Raw genomic sequence first — 26,612 nt, forward strand, 5'->3', positions numbered from 1 at the left:
GGAGTGCCCTCACCTGCATGTAGCTGAGGTCAGCTCCTATGAATTCTAGCTTTTGAACCAGTGTTAAGGTAGATTTTTGTTTGTTGATCTGTAGACCTAGATTGAGGAACAGGTCCCGCATGGTCTGAGTGACTCGTTGGGCCTCTGTGTAGGATCATGCCCTGAGCAGGCAATTGTCCAGGTAGGGATAAATCATTATGCCCTGAGAGCGTAAGTGGGTGGCTATTACTGAAAAGATCTTGAACACCCTGGGGACCAATGAAAGGCCAAAAGGGAGTACTCTGTACTGGTAGGAATCCTGGCCCAGTGTGAATCTGAGGTAACACCTGTGACTTGGTATGATAGAAATTTGGAAGTATGCGTCACTCTTGAAGGTTGAGGGCCGAGAACCAATCTCCTTCTTCTAATGCTAGGATGATCGTTTATAGGGTGACCATCTTGAATTTCTTCGCTTTGCCTTATCAGTTGAGCCCTCTGTGGTCCAGTATGGTCTCCACTTCCCTTTTTCTTTGGTAACAAGAAGTAACGAGAGTAGAAGCCTTTGCCTCGGAAATGCATGGGAACAGGTTCTATAGCTCCTCCAACACCCACTTGCTGGAGGTTAACTGATCCCAGGTGCTGCGGAACGAAGTAAGGCGATCTCTGAAAGGAGGAGTGGGATTTCCCAGCATAAGGTGGCAAGCAGAGTGTTGTACAGGCACTTCAACCAACCTGTCAAAACTGTCATTTCGAGCTTGAGGGCTGAGACAAAGTTGGTTGTGATCTCGAATGCTTCCACTTGGGGAACTTTGATTTCTTTCTCTGTGGCTCATAAGATCTCGGTGACAACCATTGAGGCATGTACTGCAATGACTGGGACTTAAACGGTGGCTGAGGGCTGTATTTTCTCTTGTAGGCCAGCGTGTATATCCCTAGGGAAAGAGGAATTGCCTGAGAATCCTTCAATGTGCGAAGAGATGTGACTGTCTTTTCAGCGAACAGCTTCATTTCCCTCAAAAGGAAGGTCCTCCACCACGGTTTGGACCTCTTTAGGGAAGCCGGACAACTGCAGCCACAAAGCCCTTCTCTCAACCACGGCCATGGAACTTGAGTGTACCACCACGTCTTCCGCATATAATGCGGACTGGAGAGACGTTTTCGCTACCAGCTGACCGTTGTTAATTATGGCCATAAATTGGTCTTTTGGGGAGTCTGGAGCTGATTAATAAAGGAACCTTGTTTCACATAGTTCTCGTAGTCATATTTGGCCAACGAGGCCTGATAATTAGCCACCTGGAACTGAAGAGTGGCTGACGAATACGCTCTTCTGCCAAATAGGCCCAAGCGTTTCCTATCTTGGTCATATGGGGTGGATTTAAACTGGTATTGGCAGCCCTTACAATTAACCGCACCCACAATGATGAATTTGGAAGTGGGTGAGAAAATAAAAATTCTGTGCCCTTCACCGACACGTAATACTTTTTGTCCACCCGCTTGCATGTAAGCAGGACGGATGCAGGGGTCTGCCACATAACTCTGGCAGGATCCAGGAGTGCCTCATTAACTGGGAGGGCAACTCTGGCAGAGGTGGAAGAGTGTAGAATGTCCACCAGTTTGTGATGAGGTTCATTCACTTGGTGCAGTTGTATTTGCAGGGCTTCTGCCATGCTCTGAGCTAAGTCCTAGAATGATTTTAAATCATCCACCATGGATGGTAGAGAGGGCATCACTGCCTCGTCAGGTGAGGACAATGAGAGACGAGTTTGAGGGGTGTCTTCCCTTTCTGCCTCAGCTTCAACTTCCTCCCCCAGGTGCTCAGGAGGTTCCGAACACTTTGATGCTGCAGCTGAAGGAGGGAGGCTCCTAGCCTGCTAGTATACCACACTAGGGGCCTGGGAGGCTTGCCACCTCTGGGCCTGCCAGGGTCCCAGTACAGCCCGTGAGGGTAGGGGGCTTGTGGCTGGTACCATATCTACCCAAACCATGGAGGTTGATGGTTGGGGGGGGGGGTGCACGGTAGGCCTGGTGTCCATGATGAAATTGGGACTTGTAGGTAGGACGAGTGGTGAGAACCCAAGTCCTCTCACTTACTATCTGACTCTGATGAGGAAAAAGGTGGCGCACGGCATAGAGATCTCACTGAGTCCAATGCTCTGGGAGAACTCGGCACTGGAGTCCAGTGCATCAGACACCAAGAGATTTGTTGCGCACCGGAAATCCACCAGTGCAGACAATGTTGGTGCCAAGAGGCTCGTACTGATGGAGTCAGAGACGTGGACTTACTCATATGGTCTGTGGGTGCCATGCACACCAGGGTCAGTGCTGGTGACCACATCGATGTGTAGCCTTCACCGAGGCGAATCTTTCATGCTTTTCAAGCCCCCACGGTACAGGTACTTCTTTGCCCATGCCCAACGGGTCTTTGGGCAGACCAACTTGCTCTGTCAGCTGTCATGTGCTCTGGCTATCAGCTCTAGACAACTTCAGCGCCGTCCATACCAATGGAGCTGGATATCATTTCCAACTTGATCGGGGCTCGTTATGGGGACTCTCAGACCTTTTCTTGGTGGTCTTGAGCATGGGTGGCGGATATCATAGGATAGGCCAAGCTAAGCCTCCCCTGACCCAGGCTGTACCCTGCCCATATTGCGCCCCAAGGTCCCGCCCTCCCTCTCTACCTGAAGCTGGTGGGGCACCAGGGGCTCAGCTCCCAATGGCAGCTCTGAACTCAGGCCTGTCAGCAGTCAGGGGTGGCACGGTGCAGTGCTGGGGCCAGCCAGGAAGGTGGAAGGGGTCAAGCCAGCAGCTTGGCCCATCACTATGGGGGGAGGGGAGAAGTCAGGCCAGCGCTCGGGGGGAGGGGGGCAGGATGGACTGCTATTGAAATTCTCCAATCGGAGACCTAATAAAAGTACAATTGGAGTCAAGGGACTTAAATGCTGTCTTTCTGCTTTCCCTCCCCTGTATTTCCCAGGATAGGCTTTTTGCTTACCTTTTCACCAGAGCAAGTCTTTCCTGTCACACAACATTGGGTGGAAGGGAGTGGTTTTCCCTGCAGTTTTATCACTTTAAATTATCCAAACTAAATCTCTCTTTTCTTAATCTCAGATCATGCCCTCTGCTTATACTGGTATGATAACCTCCTACTCCCTGGTCTTTCACATACACATCAGTCCATACAAAACCCAGTTGCTAAAATCATCTTTCTTACCCAATCTGACCATGTCAAACACTTCTCTGAATCTCTCCACTTGTTCCCCCTTCTCCACCACATCAAAGTTCAAATGTCTTACCTTTGTCTTCAAGGTTCTACATAATTTCTGTCCCTCAATACTCTCCTAGTCTCATATTGCTTCCTGAACCTGCCACTGCAATGATACTAGTCTGGGGGCTTGTACATACTACCACTTATGTCGGTATAACTTATGCCACGCAGGGGTGTGAATAAGCCACACTGCTGAGCAATGCAAGTTACACAGACGTAAGCACAGGTGTGGACCTCTGTGAGAGGTGGTAGCTATTATGCTGATGGAAGAGCTCTCTCTAGGGTGACCATATAGATTCATAGATCTAGGACTGGAACGGACCTCGAGAGGTCATCGAGTCCAGTCCCCTGCCCGCATGGCAGGACCAAATACTGTCTAGACCATCCCTGATAGACATTTATCTAACCTACTCTTAAATATCTCCAGAGATGGAGATTCCACAACCTCCCTAGGCAATTTATTCCAGTGTTTAACCACCCTGACAGTTAGGAACTTTTTCCTAATGTCCAACCTAGACCTCCCTTGCTGCAGTTTAAGCCCATTGCTTCTTGTTCTATCCTTAGAGGCTACGGTGAACAAGTTTTCTCCCTCCTCCTTATGACACCCTTTTAGATATCTGAAAACTGCTATCATGTCCCCTCTCAGTCTTCTCTTTTCCAAACTAAACAAACCCAATTCTTTCAGCCTTCCTTCATAGGTCATGTTCTCAAGACCTTTAATCATTCTTGTTGCTCTTCTCTGGACCCTTTCCAATTTCTCCACATCTTTCTTGAAATGCGGTGCCCAGAATTGGACACAATACTCCAGCTGAGGCCTAACCAGAGCAGAGTAGAGTGTCTTGCTCACAACACACCTGTTAATACATCCCAGAATCATGTTTGCTTTTTTTGCAACAGCATCACACTGTTGACTCATATTTAGCTTGTGGTCCACTATAACCCCTAGATCCCTTTCTGCCGTATTCCTTCCTAAACAGTCTCTTCCCATTCTGTATGTGTGAAACTGATTTTTTTTCCTAAGTAGAGCACTTTGCATTTGTCTTTGTTAAACTTCATCCTGTTTAACTCAGACCATTTCTCCAATTTGTCCAGATCATTTTGAATTATGACCCTGTCCTCCAAAGCAGTTGCAATCCCTCCCAGTTTGGTATCATCCGCAAACTTAATAAGCGTACTTTCTATGCCAATATCTAAGTCGTTAACGAAGATATTGAACAGAGACGGTCCCAAAACAGACCCCTGTGGAACCCCACTCGTTATGCCTTTCCAGCAGGATTGGGAACCATTAATAACAACTCTCTGAGTACAGTTATCCAGCCAGTTATGCACCCACCTTATAGTAGCCCCATCTAAATTGTATTTGCCTAGTTTATCGATAAGAATATCATGCGAGACCGTATCAAATGCCCCATTTTGGCCATGACAATACATTTTTTAAGCCCTGCTCTGGCCATCCCAACTTTTTTTTCCCAAAAGAAGGCATTTGTCCTGTTTGCTCTTGCTGACTTGATCAGTTGGCAAGAGCAAACAGGACAAATGCTCATTTTTATCAAAAAAGTGGGGTGCGGTGCGGAGTGGTGAGCAGAGATGCCAGCCCCCAGGGAGAGGCGGGGGGTGGTGGTGAAGCAGTGTTCCTGCATGTGGGCTTCCCCCTGCAGGGTTCCATTGATCAGACAACAGCTCCAAATCGGGGGCGGGGGGGTGAGTGGTGTCCAAAGAGTTCCAGTGACTGGGCTACAGAATGGGGGTCCCCCCACAGGGTTCCATCGATGGGCAACAGCCTGTCCCGTTTTCTCTTTGGGAAATATGGTCACCCTAGCTCTCTCCCACCAGCATAGAGTATCTTCACCAGCTGCGCCAATGTAGCGCTTCTAGTATAGACTAGTCCTGGGTACCTTGTTTATCTATTTCTCTCACAATCTTCTTTGTGCTTTCTCCCACACCACTCCCTGCTCATTAAACACACAAATGTTTATTTTACAGATTTTTGCTACTGTTTTGCCATAGGGTCACAGCCTCATTTGGAAAGAGCACTATAAAGACTTTCCCCACCAATATACTACCTAATTTCTCAGCCACTTCAGGAACTTTTTACAATAAATCTTCACTCTCCAAATATGCACCTAATCAGCACCCTGAACAACAATTATTTCTGTTTCTGAAGGTAATCAAACTTCCTATTGTCCTCAGCTTTCACTTTAGAAAACACTATTTCTACAAAGAAAATTCACATTCTTCCTGCTTTTGTTGTACATGATAAAATTACTAATAAAGCAGCCTCACTGGAATTTATCAATCAATGCAGCATTATTCTTTGCAAACAAAAAACACTCTGTCCTACATCCTGGCACTGCAGCTCCCAGTACAATCCCTGGAAGGAGAACAAACTCTTTGTGTCAATCTCAGTACAGTGGACGGATTTCCCCCCCCGCCCCCTGAGCTGAGATAAACAGACACCAAAGCAAAGTCATGCACTAGAAACACCAAAACAATATAGAGCACAGAAGACTTCAGCATTAATTATAAATTAGCAAGCTGTTTTAGTGTCACAGCAGCATTACTGCACACTGTGGCAGCTGGGTTAATGAGGAACTTTAAAATATGTCACAGCAACTCAGGTGCATTGTTGGCATGGTGTTTGTGATTCCAGCTGAGGGCCTGCAAGTTGTAGTACAAGTACCTTCTACCTGACTTTCGTAAACGTATACATATCTGATTACTTCAAAAGACTGGTTGCCCATTTGTGCGTGGAGTGATTTCAAAATGGATTCCATATCAATTCATGAACAAAGCCAAGTAATGTGTGGCAAGAATTAAAACTATTGAAGCTTTAGTTATTAGTTATTGGCAGACATTGCAGGTGGTGTTGGAAGAGAGGGTTGGGCCACGATTGCTGCGTGACAGTTGTCTTTGAATAGTTAAATGCCAATGGGTCATGCGTTTTGCCCAAGTGGCAAGCCTCACGAGGGAGGACTCGGGTAGCCTTGTGAGTAAGAATGTTTAAGGGAAGAGACCAGGAAGGGTGGGGGCTAGTTGAGAAGCCCACCCTCCTATCTAAATTGGTAGTGAAAAAGCCGGTGCCCATGGAAGGGACGGTTCAGCGAGAAAAGCAGGATCGGGTCCACCTAGCTGAGAGCCAATAACAGCCAGACAGGGATAAGGAAGAGTTGCTTTATTCAGCAGAAGAAAGGAGAGCCTTGCACCTTGGTACAAAGACTCTGTCTTACACACATTTTACCATTTCAATTATTATCCTGGGGATTTGAAATCCCCATGCGTATAATTACTTACTCCTTTCCTTCCATTATGCCCTCAAAGTTTCCAACCTGTTCTCCAATCTCTCTATCTATTGCCTGCCTGCTTGGGCCCGATCCTGCTTTTCTCGCTGAACCGTCCCTTCCATGGGCACCGGCTTTTTCACTACCAATTTAGATAGGAGGGTGGGCTTCTCAACTAGCCCCCACCCTTCCTGGTCTCTTCCCTTAAACATTCTTACTCACAAGGCTACCCGAGTCCTCCCTCGTGAGGCTTGCCACTTGGGCAAAACGCATGACCCATTGGCATTTAACTATTCAATTTTCTCTTGTGGCAAACACACTGCTCTTACAGCATATGCAAAACAAATGGTTAAATTCTGACAAGTCCCTGAAGGACCGGTACTTGCTTAGCCAGTGCTTCCTTTTCTGCCTGGAAGTCCTGTCTCAAGGCTTGCAACTTGCCCTGGGCGTAGGTTTGAGTTGCTGCCTGGTTCATGATCTATGCTCTTAATTGCTCAATTTTAGTTATCAAGTACACAACTCTTCCCTTTTCTCCAACTTCTCTATTGCCCAGTCCTGCTACGACTGGGGTAGATCCACCTGACACCCTTCCCGGTCAGCCGGAGTGGAAAGAGGAATGCTAAATCCCTCTCCGGTTCTCAGACTTACTGCGGCTGAGAGTAGGCACACTTTCATACTCACACACGTACGTCCAGACTGGCCACGTCTGTGTATAACGTTCAGAGAAGGTGCTGTGCAATCTCCAACTTGCTTCCTCTCTTGGGAGGGCAGTTCTTTTACACCCTGAGGTCTCCTGGGGCGTCTTTTCAGTGATTCCAGTCCAGGCCGGCTGCCTGTGGCTTCTTCAGCTTCCCCAAACCACGCCAGCTCCAGGGTCGCAAAGGCAGACTGTTGGATCTCACTGGACAGTTAAGCTTTGCAAATGTAATCTCAGCACTGTAACTTGTATTGCCTTTGGTTTGACTATGTCTATATTTTTTCACAGTCAGCTGGGACCGAAAGCAGTTTTTCTTGTACTTAGCCTGGTCTGCATTGATTCTTGACCTTGAACGCAGATTAACTTTCTCTTCATCTCTGGACCAAGCTGAATTTCAAATTAACCCGTTCCTTTCCTCAATAGACAAATTGCTCCCATTGTGTGTCAGAGGCTTTTTGGTGATTAAAAGCTCCTCTGAGATGTATGATCTTATCTAGATTGAAGGTACCTTCTAGTGGGCATTGTTTAGATGAATTTTCACGCGTGTAATGATTTCAATTCTCTAAATACCTGCAGGTTTTAGTACCATAATGTACGTACATGAAATAAGCTGGGGTACCCTTAGTGGGTGAGAGGGAATCCTTAGACTGTCCCCCACCCATTTTCCAATCACACACACAGGGAGGAGGATGCCCTGTCCGCGCTAGCGGCACATAAACTAAGGATCTCTCCCTACAGGGTATTCACACAGGAGAGACTAACGAGGATGGCCACGACCCTCCTACACCTCCCTTCAGCAAAGAGCGTCGGCTAGTCTCAGAGAGACGGCGCCGCTTACTCTGTTGCATCCAGTGAGATGATCAGACTGTCAGTGGCTCACACGGAGAGGAAAAGGGGAGGGAAGATGGGTTCACACACTCCTAGACCCAGGTAGCCTCCTCGCCGGACGATGCCAGGCCGAGTTAGCCCACCGTGGGTCGGATCTCCTAAAAGATCCTCTAGTTACCGGGCTTGCGTTAGAGTAGTTCTGGTCACGAGCCAAAAGACTTCACAGAGTACTCTGGGCGTCTTCCGGTAACACTCAATTCACACTGGTGTACACACACACATACACGCACACACCAAGGCCTTATTCCAGGTACTATTCCCAAGTACCTCCAGGTACTATTCCCAAGTACCTCGATGCATCACTCGAGGCGGTAAAAACCCCTCCTGAGGCGGTAACAACCCCTCAACACAGGTGCAAACCCTATGCACCTAGCATATGCATACAGGGGGCGGCAACAATTCCCCTAAGCCGCTCAGCATCTGACCTTGCTGCACAGTCAATAAGTTCAGATGGCGTGAGCCCAACAGGGACAGACGGCCCCACGGACAGTCCTCCTCCGACACCCCAATAGAGATTTCAAAAGGTCTCCTACCTCTATTGTGGCGCCATGGGGTTCAAAGGGGAACGATCCGTAGCAGCTGCCGGTGCCTCTGCGGGCGTTGCCATCCCGGACGAGCCCCCAAATTGTCGGAGAAAAACAGAGTTCTCACTATTTGTTTAGGTACAGTAAGTCAGATGCTTTATTAACTCTCACAATTGTGCAGAGGAGAGAGCTAAGCAGATCTCTCAACAGGTAAACAATTACAGCAAGCATTTATACCTTTTGTTACAGACAATAATGAGCAACAGTTGCATTTTGTTTATACATAGGCCATCTTGATATCTCATTTCCTCACTTGTTTTGACTCTTGCCAACATACAATATTTTCTATACCTTATCTACACAAGGTCTTCTACACCTTATCTATACCAGGTCATAATGACTTCTTACACAGTTCTTTCTCACCCGCCTCACACAATCCTCGCTTCTACAAATCTCGCGTTATCAGGGTTACAGTTAGCCTGACTCTTGCTAACGAACTGTCATGTATTGCATCCCCTTCTTGTCAGTTCTGTCTCTGCTTCCACACTTTCTTTTCTGGCATTTTTCTGTGACCAGGGGAAGGCGATTTTCCTCAAAAGTGGACGTTCCCTCTCTGACAAGTTTTCACTAGTTATGCGTATCCCAGGCTGCTGTTTCCCAGTGTGTGGTGTTGATGCCACATCTCTCGATATTTATCTTGAGGGTGTCTTTAAAGCATTTCTTTTGGCCTCCCTGTTTCCATTCTCCTTTGGTGAGTTGGGCATACAGCAGTTGTTTCAATAAGCGTACACTAGGCATGCGCACACAGTGCTCGCTTCCCCTCAGCTGGTGCTGGATAATCAGGGCCTCAACACTGAAGATATTGGCCTCTGTGAGGACACTGACATTAGTGCGATAATCCTCCCACTTTATGTTGAGGATCTTCCAAAGAAAGTGCAGGTGCTGATGTTCCAGGTTTTTCCAGATATTTTCTATAGGTCACCCAAGTCTCACAGCCATAGAGAAGAGTCAGGATTACCACTGCTTTATAAACCAAAAGTCTAGTATGTGTTCTGATGATGTGATTGTTGAACACCCGGCGAAACAGTCTGTCAAAGACTAGGCTGGTACAGTGAATTCTGTGCTGAATCTCGACGTCTATGTCTGCCCTCTGTGAGAGATGGCTGGCAAGATGGGCAAAGTATTCTACATTTTCCAGTTCTTCTTTGTCGATGTAGATCTTCCTTGCTGGGTCTGATGATTGACTGGGGACTGGCTGGTGGAGAACTTTTGTTTTGCTGATGTTCAGAGTTAGCCCTAGGCTTTCGTAAGCTTCAGAGAAGCAATTAAAGGGCAGTTTGGAGATCCTCCTTTGAGTGTGCAACTACAGCACAATCATCTGCACACTGGAGTTCGGTTACTGTTGCCGATATTACTTTAGTTCTGGCACGGAGATGAGAAAGGTTGAAGAGGTTGCTGTCAATCGAATATTGGATGCCAATGCCCTGCGTTAGATGGTCTTGGGCTAATGTTTTCATAGCTGCTAAGAAAATAGAGAAAAGGGTGGGTGCCAGTACGCAACCTTATTTTACACCAGTTCAGATGACAAAGGGCTCAGATGTAGAGCCTCTACACAAGATGGAGGCAGTCATCTGGTCATGGCGGAGTCTTACAATAGTGATAAATTTCCTTGGGAAACTAAACTTTGACAAGATTTTCCTCAGAGCCTCATGGTTGACAGAGCTGAAGGCTTTGCTCAGATCGATAAAGGTCATATACAGCTCCTGGTGGTGTTCTTGACATTTTTCCTGGATCTGCCTGGCTGCAAAAATCATGCCAGTTGTGCCTCGTGATGGTCTGAAGCCACACTGGGACTCTGGAAGTACTTCCTCTGCAACAGGAAGCAGGCGATTCAGCAAGAGTCTAGCAAGAATCTTCCCAGCAATGGAGAGAAGGGCAATGCCTCGATAGTTGCCACAGTCAGCCCTGTCTCCCTTTTTAAAAATGGTGACGATGTTAGCATTACATAAGTCAGCAAGGATTTCTTCCGTGTGCCAGATTTTGAGGAGCAGCAAGTGAAGCCTGTTAGTCAGTGTTTCTCCCCCCCCCCCCCCCCCCACTTTCAGTACTTCAGCTGGTATGCCATCAGGACCACCGTGAGTTTTTTTCTTTTTTCATCTGTTTAATTGCTTTGCAGACCTCCTCAGATGTTGGTGGGCTGGCAAGAGTTTCACAGATTGGGTGCTGAGGGATAGAGTCAATGGCAGCAGTTACAATCGATTCTCAATTTAGAAGCTTTTGATGCTGTTCCTTCCAACACTCTTTGATAGATTTGTTATCTTTAAGAAGGGCACTACCATCTTTGGATCTCAGAGGTGTGAGCCGACATGAGCTTGGTCCATACAGGGTCTTTGTCTCACAAAAAAAAACTCTGCATATCATGTCTGTCTGCAAATGTTTGGATTTCTTTTGCTTTGTCCTTCCATCATTTGTTTTTGATTTCTCGGATCCTCCTTTGAACTTCAGCTTTGAGCTGATGGAAAGTGATCTGCTTCTGACTGGATAGTGGTTGGTTTTGCCAGTCGCAGAAAGCTTTTCTCTTCTGGTCCAAAAGGGCTGTAATCTCAATGTTGTTGTTGTCAAACCAGTCTTGATGGCAATGGGTAGCAAAGCCAATGGATTCCTCACAAATCTCAATGATGGTCTATTTTAGGGCGTCCGAGTCTTCTTCAACACTTGTGTTGTCATTTCCAGGTGTGCATATGGCCAGGTTTTCACTGAAGAGTGTTTGGAAGTTCTCTTGTACTGAGGATTGAAGTCTTTGGATGTTGTATTACCATCTGTGTGATTTGGATTGCTTTCTATGTTTCGGTACAATCCTGATGGACATGACTGACCTCACCAGGGAGTGGTCAGTCCCAGTAATAATCGTCTCCTCTCATGACATGGGTGATTTGGACATCTCTTATATCCTGCGTTCTTGCAATGACAATCTAGGAGGTGCCACTGTTTTGAGTGGGGGTGTTGCCAAGTTGTTTTGTATTTGTTTCTTTGTCTGAGGATTGTGTTTGTGAGCACAAGATCGTGCTCTGCACATTTGCTGAATAGAAGGATGCCATTGGAATTGGTCTTATCCACTCCTTCCTTCCCAATGGTTCTACGTCATACGTTAGAATCTTGGCCAACTCTTGCATTAAAGTTCCCTAAGAGGATTTCTTACACAGTATTTCACCAACAAAGAACTGTTTTTAGAATGAGAAACAATTACAAGACTTTGGCTTGGATTAAATCTAATCTGGAGTTTCAATTCCCCCACCCCCTGCTTTCTTTCTTTCTTTCTTTCTTGCCAAGTATGGTGCCTTTAACTACATTTAAGGATGTTTCTTGAAGGGAATAATTTACTTACTAAAAATGGTTTAATACATAAACTCTGCTGAGTTTTTAACTCTGCCTCTGGGCTTTCATAATGTATAGGAACACTGCACCAACTGCATGTAAGCGTCCTGAACTGGGTGAAAGAATTTTGGAATTCTGTGTGATGCAAAAGCTCTGATGAAAGCTTGCTAAAGATTGTGGTTAACATAGCATGGATATCAACTTCAGATATGAAACCCATAAACATAGGTATTCTCAATCATACAAAGATGGGAGGAAGAGGACCAAGTGGTGCCTTTCCACATGTTTCTAAGAATAAGCACAGGGCTATAAACTCAGATCTTTTAAGTTTTGGGCTCACATCTGCCACTAACTAGCTTTAACAAACATTGTGAACCTCTACACACTTCACAAACATTTACTTTGTAAACTAAACTCAAATCCTTATCCTCCTTCAGCTATCGACTGCCTTTGACACCAGCCAACCACACTCTTCTTGATGACTCATCTTCCCTTGGTTTTCATGACTCTTTCCTCTCCTGGTTCTCCTACTTCTCAAATCATTCCATGTTTCCTTCAGAGGATCCTCTTAATCCACAGTCCAATATTCAGTGGTGGGGTCCAACAGGGCTCCATCCTGGCCCCCCTCGTCTCCCTTTACACAATCTCTTTTGGTGACCTCATTCAAAAACATGTCTTTAACAATAATCTTTACACTGATGACTCACAGCTCCATTCTGGAGCCACTTTTATTCAAACTAAAATCTCAGCCTGAATTTGATTTCTCCTTGTGATGTCCTGCTGTTAGCTTAAAACTCAGCGTAGACAAAACTTAATTCCTTAATCTTTTCCCTTAAGCCCTCTCCCTTCCTCTCATTTTTGGTTACCACAGACATCACCACCATCCTCCTTGGCCATAATCGATCTTCAACTCAGCTCTCTCTCTAATCCCATACATCCAAGCCGTGTCCAAATCTTGCCACTTCTGCCAATTCAACATTTCTAATATTCAGCCTTTCTGCTCTATCCACACTGTTGCAACTTTCATCCAGGCCTTCATTATCTTGCTCCTCAGCTACTGAAACCTCCTCCCTTCCTGACCTTAATAACAGCATATCCTGCATTCAAGGCAGCATTCAAAATACTGCTGCAATTATCTTCTGGCTCATTGTTTCAATCACTTCACTTCCTCCTTTTTGCCCCTCCAATGACTCCCTCTTTTCCACCATAATCACAAACTATCTGTCATCCCTCATGGCTTAGCTGAGTTCTACATCTCTCCTCTCATAAAGCAGTGGTTTTCAAACTGTGGCCCATAGACCACTGAGAGTCTGCAGACTATGTTCAATATTTCCAAAGGAGTCTGCATAGCCATTTGAAATTTTGTAGGGTTCTGCAAAAAAGGTTGAAAACCACTGGTATAGAGCCATCGACCCTCACCTCTGTTCCATATCAAATTTTCATGGTCCAGGTACACGTGGAAAATTTGACATCTTTGTGCTCTCTCCCTTGCTGTCCCTATGCATGGGAGATCCCTTCTGTAAAAATCCACCATGCCACTATACTACCCTCTTTCGAATTCATCCTTTAAACTTGTCTCTGCCATGATGCCTACAAGTCACTCAAAAATGGTTAGACAGCTAGCATATTGTGATTACTACTTTTTCCACTTATTATAATCTCACTGTTACCTTGTGCTCCCCCTGCCACTTTATTGTACCAATCTGTTGTCTCATACTTAAGATGTAAATTCTTTGGAGCAGGGACCATCTTTTTGTTATGTGTAAAGTGCTTAGCAAAACAGGATTAGGACCTTCAGGTGCTACCACAATACAATTAATTTATTTAGGCCTTTCAAACAATCTGACACTTAGGTAAATATCACTGCCCCATTTTTATAGATGGGGAAACTGCTACTCAGGGAGGCTGCAGTATACATTTTCAAGTATGTCAACTAATTTTCCTGATTCGTAGAGGTCCTGAACATCTGTGCTTCTATTAACTTGAATTGGAGTTGTGGTTTCTCAGCAAACCAAGTGTCTCAAGTTGGGCACCCAAAACTGGAGGCTTCCAAAATTAAGACACATTTGCAAATCTAGGCCTAAGTAATTTACTCAAGATCACAAAACCAGTTAGTGTCAGAACCAACATTTGAATCCAGAATTACTTACTCCCATGCCCATGTCTACGATATTTAACTACCTGTTTCTCCTCCTGTGAAATAGGTTTAATAATGGTGTCTGCGAACAGGTTCCATAAAGGTGTGTACTTTACTCTTAATACTCATAAGGCTAGTGAGAGAAGCCTCTTGAGTCAGCTTTTCCACAGTCCAGTATCATCTCAGAAAAATTCCCCCCCAACAATTTTAAACTGAAAAAGACTTAGTCTAAAGTCTTCATAGGCAAGAGACTCTTTCCTCCAAAAACTATATACATCTTTTCTTGTTAGAAACATTTCCACTCTCTGCTATCATTATAACTGACCAACACTGGTGATACACTCATTGATGCTGCATAGTCACCTTTTCTCTCTATTACTTAACTCCTGACTTTGAAACTAGTTTCTTAAGCAGCTCTTATGGAAAGGCAGATACTGAGGTGGGCACTGACTATGCTGAGAATAATTAAATTAAATCAAAAAGTCAAAATAGAAAATACAACTGAGTTTGAGAAATTAATTAAACTATTCAAATAAGATGGAGACTCCTGTTAGCTTCACGTAGAACTCCATTATCAGAATGATAGAGCAGACACGCACAAACTTTTTGGCCTGAGGGCTGCATCAGGTTTCGGAAATTGTATGGAGGACTGGTTAGAGAAGGGGGTCGTGGCCCAGCCCCCACCCCCTATGCACCCCGCCCCCTCAGTACTCCTGCCCTCCAACCCCCTCATTCCCTGACGGCCCTCCTGGGACCCCTGCCCCATCCAACCACCCCTTCTCTCTGTCCTGACTGCCTCAGAAACCCCTGCCACTGACTGCCCACCGCCACCCTATCCAACCCCCGTCCTTCCTAATAGCCAACCCAGGAACCCCTGCCCCATCCAACCACCCCTTCTCCCTGTCCCCTGACTGCCTCCGGAACCCCTGCCCCTGATTGGCCCCCGCTGCCCCATCCAACCCTCCTCTCATTCCTGACTGCCCCCTTCCCCAGGACCTCTGCTCCCATTCAACCTCCTTGTTCCCCGCCCTCTGACTGCCCTCACCCCTATCCACACCACTGCCCCCTGACCACCACCCCGAATTCCCCTAACCTCTATCCAACCCCCCGCCACACACCTTCCCTGCACCCTTACCATGCTGCCTTTGAGCACCGGTGGCTGGCAGCGCTACAGCTGCACTGCCCGCCTGGAGCCAGCCACGCCATCGCCACCACGCAGCACAGAGCACTGGGTCAGGCCGGGCTCTGCAGCGGCGCTGCCCCAGAAGCTCACCGCCCAGAGCATTGCGCCGACAGCGGAGCGAGCTGAGGCTGCAGGGGAGGGGGAACAGCAGGGGCAGGGCTGGGGGTAGCTTCCCGGGCCAGGAGCAGCCTCCCAGGCCAGGAGCTCAGGGGCCCGGCAGGAGGAACCCGCAGACCGGATGTGGCCCACAGGCCGTAGTTTGCTCACCTCTGGGATAGAGAGTAAATACACATTTAATGGAAGAAACTCAAGACAGAAACATGACATTCTCACACCCCATTGGCTGAATATCATGAAGGTATGGCATTATATCTTATGACTCTCTGCAGCCTGCATCTAAGTAGATTTACTTTCCTTCTCACCAGTCCCTGTGTCAATGGTTAACTAAATGCAACCCACAAATACAGTCTCTGGTAAACAATTCCAATTTCTCCAAACTGTTTTTCTTTTTTTTGCTCCCATCTCTTACCTTAAGAGCACAAAAGATGCAAGAATCTCCCATGCACTTGTGCGTCGTGATCTGTCGGAAGCTGCGACGGAAAATATCCAGGTGCCAAAGAACCTGTAAAGCAAATGGAAGCAGAGGTTATTTTATTAATCTGAATAGGAAAATCTTGCACAAGATTTTAACTAAAATTATGCAATCCAAATATTTCCAGAAAGCACTCATGCCATTGTAACTATTCATTAACAAGACATGCCTTTCATTTTTCTTGCCCTTCATGTTTCCAGTTATAGATACTAGTTTACTACCCATGCTGTCCAACAGAGCATCCCTCAGCATCTCTCTCACACATTTAACTAAGGCTGTAATTCTCCTGGGGTGGATTCAGATCCCATAACACGTTTTTAAATCTTCAAGCCTTTTGCTGTGGAATTGCTCAGCCACAAGATGGGCAGGCGGAGACTTAGGTGTTTGAGTTGACAGTTCTAGGGAGAGAAGCTGCTAATACTACATTGTATTGCTTGCATACTCCTTTTCTGCCAGCGTATTTATGGAAGTATTCCCAATTTTAGCAGAAGCAGCTGACTTTCCATGCTGGAAGGTGAGTAATATAATGGCAGTAGATAAGAGGAGATTAAGGTTATGTCTACACTATCGACCTTACAGCGGCACAGCTATACCGCTGCAGCTGTGCTGCTGTAAGGTCTCCCATGTAGCTGCTCTATATCGAGAGCTCTCCCGTCGGCATAATTAAACCACCACCAATGAGTAGCAGTGGCTATGTTGGTGGGAGTGTCTCCTGCTGACATAGCGCTGCTCACAAAGCGAAGTCTGTCGGTGAAACTTATGTCTGTCGGGGGGGGGGGGGGGGGGGTTTCCCACACCCTGACCGATAAAAGTTTTACCCACAGAAGTGCGAGTGCAGACAAAGATTTTCTTAGGCTAATCTAAGAATCTAATGTAATTAAAACTAATCATTGTAACCAAAATGATGGGATGGCCTTTCTTCCAATTCCCAAAGACGACTTTCTCCTGTTTTTCCCCTCATGAGTCTGCTGACCAACTACAGAACCTGGCTGCAAGTGATGCAGGTACTCTGAAGAATGTATACTCTTCACAGGAAAAAATGTTTAATAATTTGTCAGTCCTAATGTTCTGGTTGTGGTGACCTATAAATTACTTACCCTTTGTTCGGTACTTCATCTCTTAGCCTTAGCACTCTGGCTGGAAGAATTAAAGACCCATTACTCTAGGAGTGGCTGCTGCACAGATAAACTGTCTCTTGCTGGCCAAAACTGTACTGTTCTACCTCCACTGCAGCTGAAATCAAACTAGCAACAATCATATTTACACACAGTTGCTACTGGAAATTTTCTAGCCCTGATCAAGATGGATGGGTATTTTTTTCCCCCATAGAAATCATGGTATTGACTATTATGTGTTAGCATCAAAAGTGTTTACAATTGGTTGTTGCTAGCATATAGGTTAAATTATAGGCAAAGTTAGATAAAAGTTAGAACTGGGTTTTCTTCCCAGCTCTGACACTGAAACAATTACCTTGGGCAAATCACTTGACTTCTGTGTCTGTGTCCACTTCTGAAAAACTGTGATAATATTGACCTTTCTGAATGTTTTCAATCCTCTGACTAAAGACATTATATAACAAACATTATAAATAAATATGGTTGTTGATAACTAGCTTAATTTCAACTAATTGGGCCTTAGTGCATGCCCAGCACTCAATATCTAACATCAGGAGGCATTATCTTTAAAGGGGTGTGCCAAAAGAAGCTGGACCCAAATTGCATTGTGCATTTAACTGACTAAATGCTTCCATAGCATATGCACAGGCAGTGCACATTTTCTTCTTGACTGATGGCCCAGGATAACTTGCTGGAAAAGTTTACTGACCCTGAAAGCATTTGTACTGGTCTCCCAAAGGGTTTCCAGTCCTAGCAATTTGTTAAGTAATGGGCCTTAGACCACAAGTTTACAAGTGTAAAAGTATTTTTTTCGGGGTGTATAAAAATCAATGATTTTTTTTAAATGGGATTTTTTTGATAAAATGCTTTTTAAGGAAAAAACCTATCTAAAGATAGTTTTAATTAAGATACATTATAGCTCAAAGATATCTCATCATGGAATAGGGACTATAAATTCTAATTCTATAGTATGAGACAATATATTCATGTAATGGCTAAGAAAAGTTTTGTAAATGAGTTCCAATAGTTCATGGATTAGGGACCCAATTTTATGGGGTTCCACAGGCTTCTGTACAGATTATTTAGGTTAATCTTTCTGTCTACCCAATGGGACTCCATACTCAGTTTAGAAGATACCATCAGAGATGCTTAGTTTCGCAGTTCTCAAACAGTGGATTTTTGTCTCCAGAGGTAACGTGCTTGTTAACAGCAAAAATGTTTTCAAATAAATAAATAATATATAGAAATGAGAAATAACTGACCTCAACTCTATTGTCCCTCTGCAAATTTGTGTACACAGAGTCAATCCCTTACCTCTCTCTAAAAGTGCAAAGTTTCAAAAAATTCAATGAATAGAAGATTGTTGGGTGTGAAATAGGTTTGGACAAGGAGAAAAAGTCTGGAAATGAATGTGAAGTGAGGGACATATGCTTGTTTTGTTAAAATACTATACATTTGCTGTTGAAGAAAAAAATCCAGAATACATAACGTCGTTGTTTTAGTTAAATAAAACAATTTAAATGTCTGTCTGGTGATGTTCTCCTCCTAATACAGCATGGCAAGAAAATCCTCCAAATATAAATGATTAACCTGTTGAATTGGAGATAGTTCACCTTCCAATGACTTCAGAAATATCTGTTTCAATTACCTTTGGTAAATGAAATAACCAATCATTCATTTTCTGATATAGCAATAAAACTAATCGGAAAAGTTTTCAAAATAAAATCACTGTTTAAAAATGTATAGTGTGTACCTTCAAAAAATGAAACCTACATCTATCTCTGAGTTGTGAAGAATATGTATTAAGGTTATAACAACCAACCAGAATGCACTTTTATGAAGAAAACCATGATTAAATCAAGTATTCCTGACTAGTGATTTAAATAATGATTTAAATCAAATTGATTTAAATGAAATCCACCCTGTATTTTTTCTTATGTTTTTATTATATATTGTAGCCCATAGGCCTAGCCTGTCTTTATTATATTTGTTATTAAATTGGTGAAACTTCCCAAAAGTTCAAAATGTAAAAGTTAATATTTGTACTTGAGTTGCAGCCCTTCCTGTGAGACTGGGTAAATATTTGCAGCTCCTCATGACATACAAAACTCACGAAAAGCTATGACTGAACAAAAGGGAGAAAATATTGTGTTTAGGAAAGAATCCAGTGTTTTTTTAAATTTAACTGCATGAGGTAGTTGTTGCTCCTCTCGAATGTAAAAACAGGAACTATCTATATCATAAATAGCAGCAATAATTCAAACAGTCTCAGATTTAAGTTTAAATTTTACAAATTTAACATTCCACAATAAAAATATTGAAACAGCTATTTTAATGAAATATGAGATACAGCTTTAAAATCTGGTCATTCTGATTACCATCTTGCTTTTTAAATCCCACTTCAGTATTTTTAGCATCTCTTTTGAGCCATTAGAGTTTAAAGATTAACAGAGTATGCTATTTGAAAGGTAGGATCCCAAGTTTTCAGACTGGTGTACAGCATCAAGCAGTTCATTAGATACCAAGCAAGCACTAAAATCGGGTGAGAATTGAAATTTGGGGAGGAAGACGGTAATTAGTGCTCTACGAATGTAATGCACAAAATCTCATGACCCAAAAGAAATGGAAATATATGCCACCGGTAATCTCATCTTTCCAGTGCTAGATTCCATTTGTTTTGAGCCCTGATATTTCATAGGATATTAGGCCTGTAAACTATTCACTAGGCCTTCCACTTATATTATTTATTTGTACTACAGTAACATCTAGAGTTGCCAGATGAGTTAGGGTCCCATTGTGATAGCCACAAAACATATAGTAAGAGAGAGTTTCTGCCCCCAAAGAGAATGTAATTTTAAAAGAATAGACAAAAGGTATGAGGAAAAGGTGTTGGTCCTGCTTTGAGCAGGGGGTTGGACTAGATGACCTCCTGAGGTCTCTTCCAACCCTAATCTTCTATGATTCTAGGAAGGAAATATCTCCCTTTTACAGATGGGGAACTGAGGCTCAGAGAAATTAAGTAATTTGGCCAAGTTCACATAGGAAATCTGTGGCAGAATCAGAAACTGAATCTAGATCTCCTGAGTTCAAGCCAAGTGTCTTATCACACAACTTCTTTGGCCATGGGATCAGAATTTAATATGGCAAATCTTGGATCTCAGGCCAGTGAAATTTTCAATCCTTGATATGCTAAGTGTATAGGCATTTAGGTCCTACCCATACTGCAATTTAACTGTGCTGAAACTGTGTCCCCTGAATCAATTGTAGCTGATGTACAGACAGGGCCTTAAGGAACACCTTCCAACGAGAAGAACTTAAGTCCTGAAGACTGGCATTCATACTGTACAAGTGGTCACAATGCAAATATTGTATTACCTATATAAATCTACTAAGAACTTAACTTCTGACTTAGCCTTGACCTGGAAGGAATACCTCCTCTAGGGAGCTGAAAGCAGTTCCCGGGAAGAACATTTCTTCGTCTCACGTGAGTTAAAGAATGATAGCTGGATATGAACTATGAACCTAACTTATTTCACTCAAACTGAGCTCCCATAGACAAAAAGTCAGTACTTCTCTCATCAAGTCACCAGCCTGTGAGCTCTAATTCAAGAATCAAAGAATACAGACTATACAAAAGGGATTTTAAATGGACGCTATCAACTGAATCTAGTCATTTAAAAAAATTAGTTAGTTTCAGGAACTAGACCTGCCAGAAGCCCTGCCAATTTTTGTGGTTTCAAAATCAGTTTCCTATTTCTTAAAAATATTTTTCTTCTCCTTTTGCTGTATGAAAACCCATATAAACAAAAGGAATAATTGACGGTACACCACATAAAACTGAACATAAAAAATGAAAAAGCAGGTTTCTCTAATCCTTCAGTTGTATTCATTTTAAATTAAAAAAATTCAGACAGAAGTGTAATTTTTAAGTTGACTGTGTACCTTTAATATACTTTCATCTTGGAAAGTCTAGGGCTTTTGCCCAGTGATGGAACACAGTTAATCTACAGTACAAAGTGGAACTGTATTCTATCTGGTGTCAGGAGACAATGGTGTTGCAAAAGTCCCCTAATTTGGTTGTATTTGTTGTGTAGATAGATCCTAGAAGAACAGGTTTGCAACAGTAAGAATGTAAAGCAAAGAGAAAAAGGTGAAATACAAAGACAGACAAACTGTATACAGCATCCTTACCTGCAAAGCACTATTCAAGAAGCAGCTATTCTGTCCTGGTTCATTGCTGAGGCCCTTACTGGGTGCTATGGAAGTTGTATTACGTGGAGTAAACATCCCCTGCACGCCACCCCGTCCCACAGAAAAATATGTCCTTTTCAAAGACATCTTTCACATTTAGCTCTATAATATGAAGAAGGCTTTTGGATCTCTGTTTGACTGAAAGTCTTTCACTGGACAAGATCCTTTACCCAAAGTGAAAATTAAGGAGTACAATCCAATCCTCTTAAAATACAGTTTAAACAAAATTTCTCCTTCGATGTGGACACATGGAACTCATGAGTTAGCTATATATATATTTATTTATTTATTTTAAATCCAGCGCAGGATGCTATCATTCATCTGCTGATGATGTAGGAATGATGATGCTTTACAGGCAATAGAACAGAAGCAAGCAAAATGAAGGAATCCATGGTCTTTCAAGTGCAACTGCTTTGCTGTTACATCCTTCTTCTGAACTGACTGTCACTTCAATAGAACTCTCTTGAAGACAGTATAATTGCTTAAGTCCAGCAGGGTCCAGGAAAAGTAAAATGTAAGACTTCTGTTAATACTTTTATAATCCTCCCACAGAACACAGAGCAACCCAACTAGTAAAAAAGCAGGCCCACCAAAACCAAAATAAAGCCTTGCTTCTAATGGAAGTGGTGAAAAGATATCTTCAGTTCTGAGAGGGATGAAAAAGGAGAGATTCCAGAACTGCGCTGGGAAGTGCTTTTATTTTAGGTAGTAAAACTTTAACAGAAAAGTTCTTCTAACTCTCCGTGCAGATCTTTAGAAGTTTCTTCTCCTGTTCCTTCTTTTGCAACTGGAATGCCCAGCCGTGCCAGAAAGTTTTACAGAGAAAAAAATAATCAAAGACTTGCGTCATGTAATTACTTTCTTGGTTTTGTGGTGTTCTGCCAAGACCAATGTTGCCTCACCTCCCACTATATGCAGAACCTTTTGAAACAAAACAAAAAATACGAAAGCACATCCCCAAAATGAAATAAGAAAGAACAAGAAGCAGAGGAACCTGTGGGCATGTGTCTTGGGGAAACATGGATGAAATATGCTGTAAGGGTGAAGTTAATTTTAATATTTTTTAAAGCTACACACAATTTTATATGAATAGGCTACAGCACATCATTCTCAGCACATACTCCTTGAAGTGTTAAATTAGCCAGTTTCTAACAAAGATCTTGAAAAAATACAAAGTATATTTATATATGCATATTTATAGTATTATAAAATCATGTTTACACTTTGGAAGAGGGGATTATGTAATCTGGATTTGGGGCTTTGCAGCAGTGCTAAACCTGGGCAAGAGGGCATGGAAACATAGCTGCATTTCCTTGTGGTGGAGTTACTGTCCAGGACGCCTTTGTCAGAGCAGAATATTCTCCCACTTTCTTATTGAGAGAAGATGCTAGTCATCTGCAGGATAAGGAATTTAATCCAGATATGGCGGAATCCATCTTCCAAATGACATTGAGAGCCTACAAATAGAAACAAAAGAATCATTAAGAGGAAGATGCACTTTTCATGAGTGAATTTAAACAATCATTTAGCCCTGATATATGAGGAAATGTGGGGGGAAAATTCTCGTCTCAAATTCTGTTCTTACCCACATGGGATGAATAATGGGCATGGTCCTTCAGGAACACTATTTCAAGGATTTATGATAAAACCTTTTGCACAGTAAGTTCTTATATAATCGGTCCACCTGTATTTATATCACAGCCATACTGTGAAAGTAGTAAGCTAATTAGTTTTTCTACTGACATCACAGGGGTTTCTGTAGTATTCTCCCCTATCTATACATAACCTAGAAATCAATTCCATCAAGAACTAGCTAATATAAGCCAAATGATCACAGATCATCCGATTCCAGAGTACAGCAACACTGTACTACACAAAGAGAAGCAGACAGACTCCATATATTAGCAAAAAAAAAAATTGATGGTGGTTATTTTACTTCTTAGATAACTGAAAATGCCATTAACTATAAACCTCTTTTTACCCATCAAAACATAGCTAGAATTTCTTAAGTACCTAAAGAAACAATCTCTGTATGAGCCTCACACCCCCATTCCTTTCTAAGAGTAATTTTTTGCACTTCTATTAGACTTATCTGAAGATCTAATGGTGCTCTACAAATTTGTGTAATACAAATATTTGCCTACCCCTGTGAAGTAGGCAAATCTCTCTGTTTTATAGGGGAGTAGTCCTGGTTTACAGTCTCCTGCTCTAACCATTAAATCCTACTCCCACACAGAGCAACATCAAGCCGGTTGTGCAGCATTCCTAAATGCTGAAAGGTGTACAGAAATCATTTCAAAGCAACTTCAAATATCAACTCCTCTCTTTGCTCAAGGCCTTAATGAACTATCAGCCAAAATCACTTGGGATAGTTCAGTTTCCAGCATTCATTTATGGATCTTTGTAAACCAACCATGCTTGTGATAGATATACTGGCCAGGCTTGAGCATGATCAAAGACCAGAGCGCTACTTGGAATGACAACTCATGCAGAATAGTGATGATGTAATTCTCACAAAAGAAAATGAATCAAGGCACCCCTCCCCACTCTTTCCCACAATGCCTGTCATTAGGAGTTTGAAAGGCTGGAGGGTGAAATCCAGAAGGGCACAGTGCCAACAAATTCAGTGAGCAAACACCTAAGAAATGTTTATTGGACTTTTGTTTTCATCTTAAAGTGGGGATATTAAAGAAGGATTGCTACAAAACGGTCATTGTGAGGTTCCAAATGTATTGTACATCAGTGGTTTCCAGATCAAATGGGCTCAGCTATTCCATAAGGGCATTTTGCTAGCTGCTAATGCTGTAAACTAATTCTGGGATCAGAAAGTCAAGCTGGGCTCTTCACATTTTGCATGTCTCCACAAGAAATAAAGATTCTGCACACCAAATAAGGTGTTAGCAACACTCTTGAATGCCCATTGCCCTCACAAGATTTGTACAGGTTTAGCCAATTGGTTCATTTACATTCCATTCTATTACTGTTGCATGAGATGGAATAAACTCAATTTGATCTCTCTTAGCTATGTTGACTGTACAGAGTTAACAGGAATAAGAAAGCAATAAAGACTCATTTTTATCATTAAACAGCTATGTCTGTGAATGTACACAAGGAAAAGATCTGTTGAGAAAAATATCACCATCTTACATAGCCACACTTTAAATTTTGTAATTCCAATGTCTTCCGAATGGAATTCTAGCTAAATTTAACTTTCCAAATATTGACGCAAACTAGACACAATCAACTCTGGTTTGAATAAGGACTGGGAATGGCTGAGCCATTACCAACATTGACTCTATCTCCCCTTGTAAGTATTCTCACACTTATTATCAAACTGTCTGTACTGGGCTAGCTTGATTATCACTTCAAAAATTTTTTTTCTCTTAATTAATTGGCCTCTCAGAGTTGGTAAGACAACTCCCACCTGTTTATGCTCTCTGTATGTGTGTATATATATCTCCTCAATATATGTTCCATTCTATATGCATCCGAAGAAGTGGGCTGTAGTCCACGAAAGCTTATGCTCTAATAAATTTGTTAGTCTCTAAGGTGCCACAAGTACTCCTGTTCTTTTTCCAAATATTTGAGACAACACTCACTAGTCTCATTTACAGGTTCCCATTTACCTACCTCCTCTGCTCATTTTTTCTTTAGTGTGAAAGCAAAGGATTTTTAAAATGTTACCGTAATGCCACAAAAAGCTAGAGACATTGCTTCCATCATTTTTATAGTAATTTACCCATCGCAGAACCATCAGCAAAAGTTCCGATCCAAACATACATATCTACATACACACACTAACCCATTAACCACAACATTCTGGAAAAGGAAAGGATGTTAGCAGTGTCCCTTTTAACAGATTCAGGTGTTCCACAGAGCTTGTTTTTTCTTCTCCTAAACAGAGTGCTATCTTGTAAACAGTCCCAGGCACAGCATCAAAGTAAAGGTGTGCAGTTTTCTTTGCTGAAGTGAAGTCAAGGCAACACTCTGATATAAGGCAGACGCCCCAGAGAACATATAAATATATTATAAAACACTGAAAATACTCCATTTTGAGCAAGAAAAAACATTTCCATATATTATTTCTCTTTAAAATGCAGTAAGATTCTACACTCACATCAAGAGACTACAAAAGGCAACAGCTTTCTAACAATGTAATGAACTGCCCCATGACTGTATTGCTGATAGGATTTCCAGAGCTTTGCAGCATTTCAATGCTACAGGCTCACAATTATTCCAGCTTCATGTTTCTCTCATCATTTTAAAAACTCCAAGCACAATCAAAAATCAGATGACAGACTCAGGAGCTACATGCTACTCTATGGGCTAGTGACATATTGACAAGACTCCAGCAAACAGAGTTTGAAATCAAAGAGATAAGCATTATCAGAGCTGCTCTCACAGAGAAAATCTAGAGTTGACTTATTGCTACCAAAACCATTACTACACAGATAGGATCAAACTAGAAAAGTGCCGTGTCTGACTCAAAGATCACCAAGAATGTAGCAAGGGTTCAGCTATGTTACCCAACATGTTACACTAGACACTGAATTCATGCAGGAAGCCTATAAAAGTTTGAAAATATGTGCATTTTGATTACTATTTTAGTAGTGACTGGAATAAGCTACAAGTGGCCCACACAGCACTCCTGACAATCAAAGGCTGATTAATCCAGCAACTATTGTTAGAAAAAGGTCAAAAATACCAATGGGAAACAATACTGAGATAAATTGCCTAAGGAGGTTGTGGAATCTCCATTATTAGAGATTTTTAGGAGCAGGTTAGACAAACACCTGTCGGGAATGGTCTAGATAATACTTAGTCCTGCCATGAGTGCAAGGGACTGGACTAGATGATTTCTCCAGGTCCCTTCCAGTCCTATGATTCTATGAAAATGGAAATCCAGAATGGCTCTACAGCTCCCCCACAAATAGATTTAATCTCTGTGTTATCTGTCAAATGCTCTACTTGGGGAGCATGTACCCTGAATCACAGAGCCATGCTCAACGTGCAAGAGAAGAGGATACCAGAGACACTACTTGTAGAGTACCTCTGGCAGTTCATCCACAGAACAATTTCAGCACATTCTTCTGGCCTGAAGAAACGCGACATGTTGACAGCCATGCTGAGAGCAAGAGAGAACGAGAGAGCATAGAGTGCTCTAAAAGACATTTGCCACAGAAAAGTTTAAGTTGCTATTTATTCACATCCACTTTGTAAATCAGCCATTGATACTGACAGAACTAAACTGAAATACTGACTTGGGGTTTTATCCCTCCTCTGATGATGAACATATTACTAACCTCCACCCTCAAGATTGGAAGTCGT

General features: G+C 42.8%; 1 protein-coding gene across 9 annotated transcripts in view; it reads right to left on the reverse strand.

Moving 5' to 3' along the window:
* The window catches only part of USP54 (ubiquitin specific peptidase 54), a 256,337-nt gene that overhangs the window by 107,887 nt on the left and 121,838 nt on the right, over positions 1 to 26,612 (reverse strand). For all 9 annotated transcript variants that reach the window (XM_054034279.1, XM_054034275.1, XM_054034280.1 and 6 more), the window contains exons 2-3: positions 21,225 to 22,741; positions 15,856 to 15,948 (exon numbers count right to left, since the gene is read on the reverse strand). In XM_054034279.1, the coding sequence (XP_053890254.1) occupies positions 15,856 to 15,948; positions 21,225 to 21,371 (240 nt within the window). In that variant the 5' untranslated portion in view covers positions 21,372 to 22,741. The remainder of the gene's footprint in view (positions 1 to 15,855; positions 15,949 to 21,224; positions 22,742 to 26,612) is intronic.

Source organism: Malaclemys terrapin, chromosome 7 (assembly GCF_027887155.1).
Source record: "Malaclemys terrapin pileata isolate rMalTer1 chromosome 7, rMalTer1.hap1, whole genome shotgun sequence".
Classification (NCBI taxonomy): domain Eukaryota; kingdom Metazoa; phylum Chordata; order Testudines; family Emydidae; genus Malaclemys; species Malaclemys terrapin.